The sequence below is a fragment of the Apium graveolens genome, chromosome 7 (genome assembly GCF_009905375.1).
Source record: "Apium graveolens cultivar Ventura chromosome 7, ASM990537v1, whole genome shotgun sequence".
Lineage (NCBI taxonomy): Eukaryota > Viridiplantae > Streptophyta > Magnoliopsida > Apiales > Apiaceae > Apium > Apium graveolens.
The window spans coordinates 259,146,593-259,156,142 of NC_133653.1; the positions used below are offsets into that span (position 1 = coordinate 259,146,593).

Here is a 9,550-nt window from a genome sequence, read left to right on the forward strand (position 1 = left end):
ATAATAATAGACTACACTGACTTTAAAGGCCAGTTGATCTTTTTTTAGGTAACCTCAAGCCAATTTTTAATAATTTTCATATTTATTTAAAAATTTATGATATTCTCATTAAAATACGGCAAAAATTCCAGAAACACTATTGGCTTTCCACCTTTTTTCCACATCCACCTTTTCTTTCCGACGACTCGTGTACAATTTCCCCTCCGGGTGCTTGACTGCTTAATACAATGCGTAACATCTAATATAAGCCAAGTCTGTCTTTATGCAGTCAACTAGTATTTTAAGGTATTATGGTGTCATTATCTTTGTACACTGTTTCCATACTGCATTTTCTCTTTTTACTCTGTTTTTTTTCATTCTAGATTAGTTGGTAGTACAAAATCAAATCCTTCCATGCAGCCGCTTTGCCATGTAGAGGAGAGAATGGCCTTGTTGCAGTTCAAACAAGGGTTTGAAATCTTGAAAACAGCCTCTCATGCGCCTTCTGCTTATCCGAAGATCCTATCCTGGAAGCTCCAAGGAAACACAAGCAACGATTGCTTCAGTGTGGTGAACATTACATCTATGGTACCTGCTTCGCTAAACAACTTATTCTTTCTGTCATCTCTTGGGCTCAGAGGGTGTGGTTTAGAGCAAGTCCAACAATGTCCTACTAGATGCCTTATAAATATAATAAAATATAATGTCCTAGTGATTTAAGACATGAATTTGCATAATAACTCGAACCAGGGGCGGAACCAGGAATCTAATATGGGGGACCAAAATAAATAAAAGTAGAAAACATACCGATTTATTTGAGATGTGCACGCCTTTGTTTGATCAAATAAAAAGAATCAATGATCTCCTCGGCAGAAATGGTCTCCGCAATCTCCTTTTCAATATACACTATCAAATAATCCCTAAGAAATTCATCTTCCATTCGATTGCGAAGACGTGTTTTCACAATTTTCATAGCAGAAAAAGCTCGTTCAGATATTGCATTAGATGCTGGAAGAGTCAAGACAAGCCTTAATAGTCTATCAACTAATGGATATATGTCAGCTTTCCATGTGGTTACCAATCCATGACATCAATCACCAAGAGTAGACAGATTCTTCAAATCTGGATGAACCGGAACATCTAACCCATAATGTTGTAGTTCACACTGTAGATGGATTTTTTCATCTCCCAAAAAATCTTCTGGATAAAACTTTTCAGCTAACTTGCAAATGTTCTCTATGTTGAAAGACCTGTAACCATCCCTAGGATTTAGTGATGCACTTAAAATGAGAAGCTCCGTCATTTATTCACTGAATCTATTGTTTAGCTCCTGTAATTGTTGATCTATGGCAGCTGTAAAGATTTCTACTCGGTAATGATGTTCCATTGTCACCATTTACTTTTATTTTCCTTGTCGACGAAGAGATTTAAGCACATCAAAGTAGGGAGCATTCATATCTGGAATCAAGATAGTATGTCGTTCACAAAATGATCTCACATTTTCTAAGTGACTCTCCCAACCATCACTTCTCAATTTTTGAATCAACATCTTTTTATTAGAAACCAGATGCATGGCATTTAAAATATCTAGAGACTTTTGTTGTAATGCTCGACAAAGTAGATCAGTAATAGCCATTATCTCCTTAACCACATGTAAAATAAACACAAATTCATAAGACATTAACATTTTAATAGCACTTAAAGCATCACCTCGTTGAGAAAAAATTGTCCCTTGAGCAACAACGTCAATTAAAACCGAGGGAGTAGCACCATACATTCTTATCAAACTACATATAGCAGTGAAATGTGAACTCCATCTAGTATCTCCGGGACGTTGTAATCTCTTTTCTCTTACTCATATTTATGGATTAGTGCAAAGGTAGAGTAGATAAAGAGAGATGATATTAGGGATTGTAATTTTGTAACTTGTATGTATAGTGTGTATTGGGGGTTTTGGGACCGGAGCACAACAACTGAACAAGTATGTTCTGTTTTTAGACATTAGTTTTAAGCATCTTTTTTTTGTTTCAAATTGTACTATCTTTATCTTATATGTTTATTTATTAATTAATAAGATTAATGAACAAATTCCATGATTTCCATCTAATCAATATTATTTTGAATGAAATAATTAACAAAATCAATAAAATTTTGTATAATCAATTCTCAATTTCAATTTTTTTTTAAATCTACTGGGACCAAAAAAATTTTTGATAGTAAATTTTAAAATTTTATATAAAAATTTTGGGGTTATTCAGCAGTTGGCGGGGACCGGGGCTCCCTTCGTCCCCCCTAATTCCTCTCCTGACTCGAACAATATGTCTTATAATGGTGCCATATTATTAGTATAATATTATATTTGAATTATAATTGGAGGGAAAGAAAAGATGAGAGAGAAGAGATGTGTAAAAAAAGAGGGAAAGAAATTTTTTATTGATATAAATTAAATAGGTAAAAATGAGGCATTTTATTCATGTCCTAGTGTTTTAAGGCACCACTTGGACATTGTTGGAGAAGTAATTTAAACAAAATGCCTTAAATTCTAGTTTAGGAAAAAAAATTAGGGCACTCTTGGACTTGCTCTTATATGGTGAAATTCCGGTTGGCATCTTCGTGCTGCCAAACATACTAATTCTTGATGTTGGGAGAAACCGAAAAAAGCAGCGGTCATATGCCTGAAATTTTTTATATCAGTTTAAAGCCATTCTCTACAGCATTCCACTCGAATGCATCACGCTGGAGAAAGATTTTCATCCGAAATTTCCCGTCATTATAGTTTTCAGCACCTTGAAGCAGTGGTGGATAATTATTTGAATACCTATCTGGTTGAGCCATGGATCGCTAGCAAAATAAACACTAAAAAAAGAATTAAATGCACCTGCTCTGATACCAATTGAAATTCAAAGGCTCGATAGATATGTATTATATACTAACTGTCAAAGCAAATGGGATAGTCTCTTATGCAAATGGGACAGTCCCTTTATAAATGAGACATGGTATGGAAAAGTCTCTTTTAACTGCAGAATGTAAATAACAGAAATGAAAATGCAGTATGCTAAAAACTAAATAAGTAAAAACATCAGAAGTTTTCACTTGGTTCGGCCCCTACATAGTCTATGGTCTACATCCAAGTCCCTATGCCAACTAGCATAGAGAATGTATTATATCAACTTTAATAAAAGAACTTACAGTCTTTTCCTTGATTACAAATATAGCACTTCAAACAAACCCTTTCCCAAGCTAAAATTGCTACCTAGCCAACTGTTATTCCTTAGCCCTCTAGCTACCTTGCTATACTTTGGAATCAAGCTTTGCCACAACCCGGCACAAAGTCGATATGAATACACGAGTATAAGTATAAACAAATTGATTACAACTCAAACTATATCTTGTTCAACTGGATTTGTATCTCGGGTATAAAGAACAAAAAGGTGTTTTCAGATGAGCAGAAATTGACGTGAAAGCATTAGTTGAAATCTAAAAATGTAAGTTGCATTTAAAAGCAAAGTTCTAACAGATTTATTTTCAAACAAAGGATAAGATAGATAAGATTTGAAAACAAGTTTGTTTGAAAATATATGAATCAATCTTGAAAGCTAATCTGTTAGTTTGTTTGAAATAGATAAACCAAGTAAAAGATAAGTTTTGAATAATTCAAACTTGGTTTATAAGATAGGGTTTGTTTGAAAAGATATATATCCAGTCAACACGAGATTTACATAAAACCCTAATTCTTATCTGCTAGACTTGCAAAACACTCGGATCGATTTGTTGAATCATCTTGTTGCATTAATCCATTCTGTTATAAAACATCATCAGAAAATATGAGGCTAACAAAAAAGACGTTGGTTTATCAAGGATTATAAGTGCACAATCAACTATCACCCAATAAAAGCGAATGTCGTAGTTGATGATTTGAGTAGAAAGGAAATAATTAAGATCTTAATATTTTTAGAAGGTTGATTCACGAGTTTGAGAAGATAAAGATAGAAGTCAAGATGCCAATTCAAGTCAACAAGCAAGTATTCGAGATTCATGTACAACCAGAGCTACTTGATAAAATACAAAGATATCAAGACAAGATGATGGAAGAAAGAAAATCAGAACTGACCGGTGAGGACCTTCGAAGTTCAAAAGATGAAAAAGGAATCAAGAGGTCTGCTTCACGGATTTAGATTCCCAATGTTAAATAATTAAAGCACCTGATCATGAATGAAAGACATAATTCACGTTATTCGATTCACCCCGAAAGGAGCAAAATATATCAAGATATAAAGCAAATTACTGACGGTAAAATTTGAAAAGAGAGATTGGATAGTTGGTCAGTAAATATTTAAACTGCCAATATGTGAAAGACGAACACCAATGACCAAGCGGATTACTACAACCTTTAGAAATTTTCGGGTAGAAATGGGAACACGTTACCATGGATTTTATGGTAGGGCTACCATGAACCATATCAAATCATGACGCCAATTGGGTTATAGTGGACCATCTCACCAATTCACCTCATTTTCTGCCAATTAGTGAGAGATATACTGTGGAGAAATTGGTGACCCTGTACCTAAAGAAAATAGTGACTCGTCATTGAGTGTGCATATCGATTGTGTCAGATAGAGATACAAGACTCGCATTAAAGTTTTGGAAAACAAATTCAACAATGCCTCTTGCACGAGAATCAACATGAGTACCGCTTATCACCTACGGAAGGATGGATAAACTGAAAGGAGAATTCAGACCCTCGAAGATATGTTGATAGCATGCACTTTGGATTTTAAAGGAAGATGGGATGATCATCCACCTCTAGTCGATTTTTCCTATAATAATAGTTATCACGCTAGCATTTGTATGGCTCCCAACAAAGAACTATATAGACGAAAATGTCGATCACCTGTGTGTTGGGATGAAATTGGCGAAAGTAAAATGCTAGGTCCCGAATTGATTCAATAAACCAAATAAGCCATTGAAAGTATACGAAGAAGATTACTGGTTGCCCAAGATTGTCGAAAAAAGTATGTGGATCAAGGAACAAAAGACTGGACGTTGAAATTCGGGAAGAAAGTTTTATTAAAGATCTCACCTTGGAAGGGATGATAAGATTTGGAAGAAAAGTTAAGTTAAGCCCACATTTCATTGGACCTTTCGAAATCTTAAAGAAATCTGTAGTTCTTTCTTATCAACTTATGTTACCTCCAGATATTCAACATATACATGACGTGTTCCATATATCAGTCTTGAAGAAATACCATCCAGATAAAAAGCATATTCTTGAATATTAGCCAACTGAGATTAGATCCAATCTGACATATTAAGAACAACTTGTGGAGATTATGGATCGCAAAGTACAAGCGTGAAGGAACAAAGAAGTTGTTTTAGTAAAGGTGATCTGGAAGAACCACGATATCAAGGAAGCTACATGGGAGTTAAAATGAAATGCGAAATAAGTGCCCCTCACTATTCAGCGATGAGCATTGATTCTGAGGACGAAATCCTTTTAAGGGGAGGAGACTGTAACGACCATGCTTTAGGTGAGTAAGTAATTATCACTGTTTATTTAAATTTTATTTTAATCGTATAGCCTATGTATTGTTCTAGAAAAGAATACTAATTTAGGGTCGGGAGTGTCGTTTCTAATTAAAAATATATTATTGCTATTATATTGAATTATTTTTGGATTTTTGTGCCAATAAATTATTTCGTAAAAACCGAGTTATTCTTGTAAATAACTTAATTATTAGAAATTATATTTGGTAGTTCGGAAAATGGAAATGTGAAATCTATAAAATTTAATTTAAGTTAAAAAGGTGTAGAGTATACTATTTAAGAAGAAAGTATTTATGATTAAATAAATATGTAATTTTATGAATAATAAAGAAGTAAGATATTTATGGTGTAGATATTTTTATATTATGAGATATTTTGGTTGAATTATTCTAGTACAATCTAAATTTGATTAAATTAATAATAATCTAACTTGACCACTACTCAAATTATCCCTAAAACTTAAAACTCACATAAGAGAGACAAGAATGGGAGAGATTAGAGGGAAACATTTTGGGAAGTAAAGAGGAAGAAAAGTTTAGGAAAATCTTGCAAAATTAAAGGAAAGAAGGAATTATTATAAATCTCAATCACATTTTCACTAGCTAAGGTAAATTTCTTTAATTAATGTCCTTTTTAGTAGCTATTTATTTTGGGAGAATATATAGGAATTCATTTGAATGATCATTAATCTTAAATTAAATGGGAAGATTTGTTTGAATGAGAAAAATATTGTGCTTATTAATTTTGGTGTTAAATTCATCAAGGAAATCAGGGTTATTAGCATAGCTTCAAAGTTGGGCTTTTAACACGAAAAATAAGCTAAGTTTAATCGGGTTTAGGGTTAGAACATTTGGGGGTTTGGTATTGTTTGTGAATTGGAGTTTTAAGGGGCTCAGTCAGGGCTATGGTGTCTCGACGGTGGTGGCAGGCGGTGGGTGATCGGAAAAAGGGAAGGAAAGAGGGGAATTGGTGGTGTGTGTTCTGTTGTGTGTGTTTTGGTGATTAATCGGTGATATAGAGTGATGGAGCGAGAGAGTGAGATCGAGGGAGAGACTAAGATAGATGGGAGGATGATGTATGTGGTGTGCGGTTGTGTGTGTGAGACGAAGCCACCACCATTCTGATGGTGGCGACGGCGAGAACGGATGCCGGGAGGAGAGGGAGAGATTGAGAGAGGATGAGAGATTGGTAGAGAGAGATTGAAAGATGAGTGGAGAGCGTGCGTGTGTGTATGTATTATTCCTGTGATGGAGCCATCACGCGCTGCGGTGGTGGAGATGGTATGGTAGTGTGGTAGAGAGGAGGCACAGAGAGAGGTGGAGGAAGAGAGAGAGAGAGGAGGACAGTGGTGACGGTGATGGTGAGTCATCGCCGGTGACTTTTTCGGCCGGTGACCACCATGGCCGAGAAATTGTGATGATGTCGGGATGATGCAGTAGAAGAAAATTTGAAGATATTAAAATTATATAAAATTAGAAATGGTTTTTGATAATAATAAAGGAGGATAATAAAAAGGGTGACGTGAGATAGTGGAATATCTTGTCATAAATAATTTTCAAATCACTTGGTTATTTATAAAAGATAAAATAATACAAAAATTTGGAGATTATAATTGGGAATAAGTTGAGATGGTAAATGAGGAATAAAATAATAATAATCGAAGTGGATTATTTGGAGCGTAAAGTAAATAATAAATTATAATGAGAGAAATGATAATTAGATGGAGTGCAAGAATAAAATTCAAGCATGGTAATGATTATAGTTAGTGGAAGCATGTGACATCGTTTAATTAATCCGTTGCGGATATTTAAAATCACCTTGAGCGAGATCTAAATAAATATCGGATTTCAAGTATTAAATTATTATTAATAAGATTATTTTGCAATAATATGTTTTAAAGTGAGAGAGTCCCAATATTATTTTTTTATTTTAGCGAAGAATAGTATTTTATTTTATTTAATGGAAAATGGAACCTTAAATTATTTTGAAATTTTTCTGAGATTTGATTCGAGAGTAAAAGGCTTCTGGAATTATGTTAGCGCTTAATTCGGGAAATTGAGGCAAGTTATTGCTTTTCCCCTACTCTTATCAAGAAAATTGTTTCACTGGATTAATGTGATAATTATTTCGTCGAAATAATTATATGGAATTACATTCCTGAATAAATGTTTGAGAATAAAGACAATTTTATTTCATATTATATGTTATCCGGAGCGATCATATTTTTGTATCTTAGTCTATCCCATTATCCCGGAAGACTATACTTTTTATTCAGTAAGGTTTGATCCATTGTGTGGGTCAACCACATTCAATCCTATTCGGATAATTCCTATCTTTCGGGATTATCAACCTTTTTTGAACTCGAGAACTGTCCCATTGTTCGGGTCAGCAAAATATAATATATAGATTTGTTAGGAATATGTGTATTAGTTTGATTATAAGTTAAACAAAACACTCAAGTAGAAATCTAGTGTTTGTAGCCTCAACGGATAAGACCATTCTGACTATTAGTTGATGGAGTAGCTTTACTTAGAAATAAGTTTAGTATTGTAGCACATTTCAGTTTTTGTATTTAAGTTATAATTCTTACATGATTGTGGGAAATTATAAGTCATGTTGACTACTAGTGGATATGCAAATAGGAGGGCTAACTGTAAATATTTCATGCTTTGTAATTTTGTATAAGTGAAGTCGTATCAACTGATAAATTAAAGGCCTTCAACGGATGAGAAACAAAGCTTCAACGGATGTCTCTAAAGCTTCAATGGATAACATCCATCAACGGATGAGTGTATCAACGGATAAAGCTTCAACTGTTAATGCATCAACGGATAAAGCCATCAACGGATGAAAGCTTCAACGGATGCTCAGTTCAATAGCAGTTGACAGTGACAATTCATAAGCTGACAGAGACACATGGGTTGACAGACACAATTGGAATATGGTAGCCTTTTGGAGAAATCAAGAAAATACAGCATTTCCATTCTGGTGCAAACAAGGAAGTATTCAAAGATTCACAGATTATCCTAGATCGCATTGGATAGAGAAATGAAGAAGAAACATGTTAAGAATCTTTTTGATTATATTTGTACTTATGTCTTCACTTGTAAACTTGGTGATATATAAACCAAGTTGCAGCTAGTAATTAGATGATGAATTTTCTAGAGCTGTTTAGAAAAACATAGAGAGAAAATCATCTAGTTTGTACTAGGACGCAGCGGTGATCAATTCTTTTGAATCACAGATTTTCTGAAATAAACATCTCTGGTGGAACAACAAATCCACCAGAAATTTTTTTAAAGCCTTTGTGTTCTTTACATTTGTGTTTTGAATATATATATGTCTGCACATGCCCAAAGTAATTCACACACAAATGTTCATCAAAACACTTAGCCTTTGAAACTGCTCAAAACTTGAAAAAGTTTTGAGATTTACATTCAACCCCCCTTTTGTAAATCTCATTGTTAGTTCCTTGGGAATAACAAGATTAATATTAGGTTAAAATATTCATCTAGATTTGATGGTGTTATTAACTTTAGTCGTGAATTTTGGTTGTTGGTCTTGTTTCTTTCGATATTCCATTGCTTCGGGATAACCATTGCTTCGGTCATTCCAGGCATGAACTGCAGGAGAATGATAATTTCGACATGGTATTTGATTGCATGATGGGGTATCGGGGTGAACGACCGGTATTCTTAAACTTTTATCTTGATTGGTCTGAAGTGTTATTGATTGATTGTCTCATTGAGATGAGTGTCATTTATTGTCCAGTCGAATATTTTACTTTGAATTATGATATCTGGATTTCTGATTTATCTTGTTTTATCATTCATTCTATTTTTTGTCGATATATGATCCATGTGGTTAAGTAGATAACTTGTTGACCATTTGAATGCTCATTCTTGCTATCATCATATATTTTTAGAAGTTAAGACTGAAAGTGGTGAGCTTTCTAAGCAGCAGAAGAAGGGGAAGGGGAAATTCCAGAGCACGTGTGATGATAGTTAGATTTTCCTTATCAGACATA

At 34.0% G+C, this 9,550-nt stretch overlaps 2 protein-coding genes across 2 annotated transcripts; both read right to left on the reverse strand.

Moving 5' to 3' along the window:
* Nucleotides 1–790: 790 nt before the first annotated feature.
* Nucleotides 791–1,282, reverse strand: LOC141674751 (uncharacterized). The gene is made up of 2 exons (XM_074481451.1): nucleotides 1,078–1,282; nucleotides 791–987 (listed from the first exon to the last, which is right to left on the reverse strand). The coding sequence occupies exons 1-2, from the start codon at nucleotides 1,280–1,282 to the stop codon at nucleotides 791–793; spliced, it is 402 nt and encodes a 133-aa protein (XP_074337552.1).
* A 99-nt stretch (nucleotides 1,283–1,381) lies between these two features.
* Nucleotides 1,382–1,756, reverse strand: LOC141674752 (uncharacterized). Its single transcript, XM_074481452.1, has one exon. The coding sequence runs from the start codon at nucleotides 1,754–1,756 to the stop codon at nucleotides 1,382–1,384; it is 375 nt and encodes a 124-aa protein (XP_074337553.1).
* Nucleotides 1,757–9,550: the final 7,794 nt, after the last annotated feature.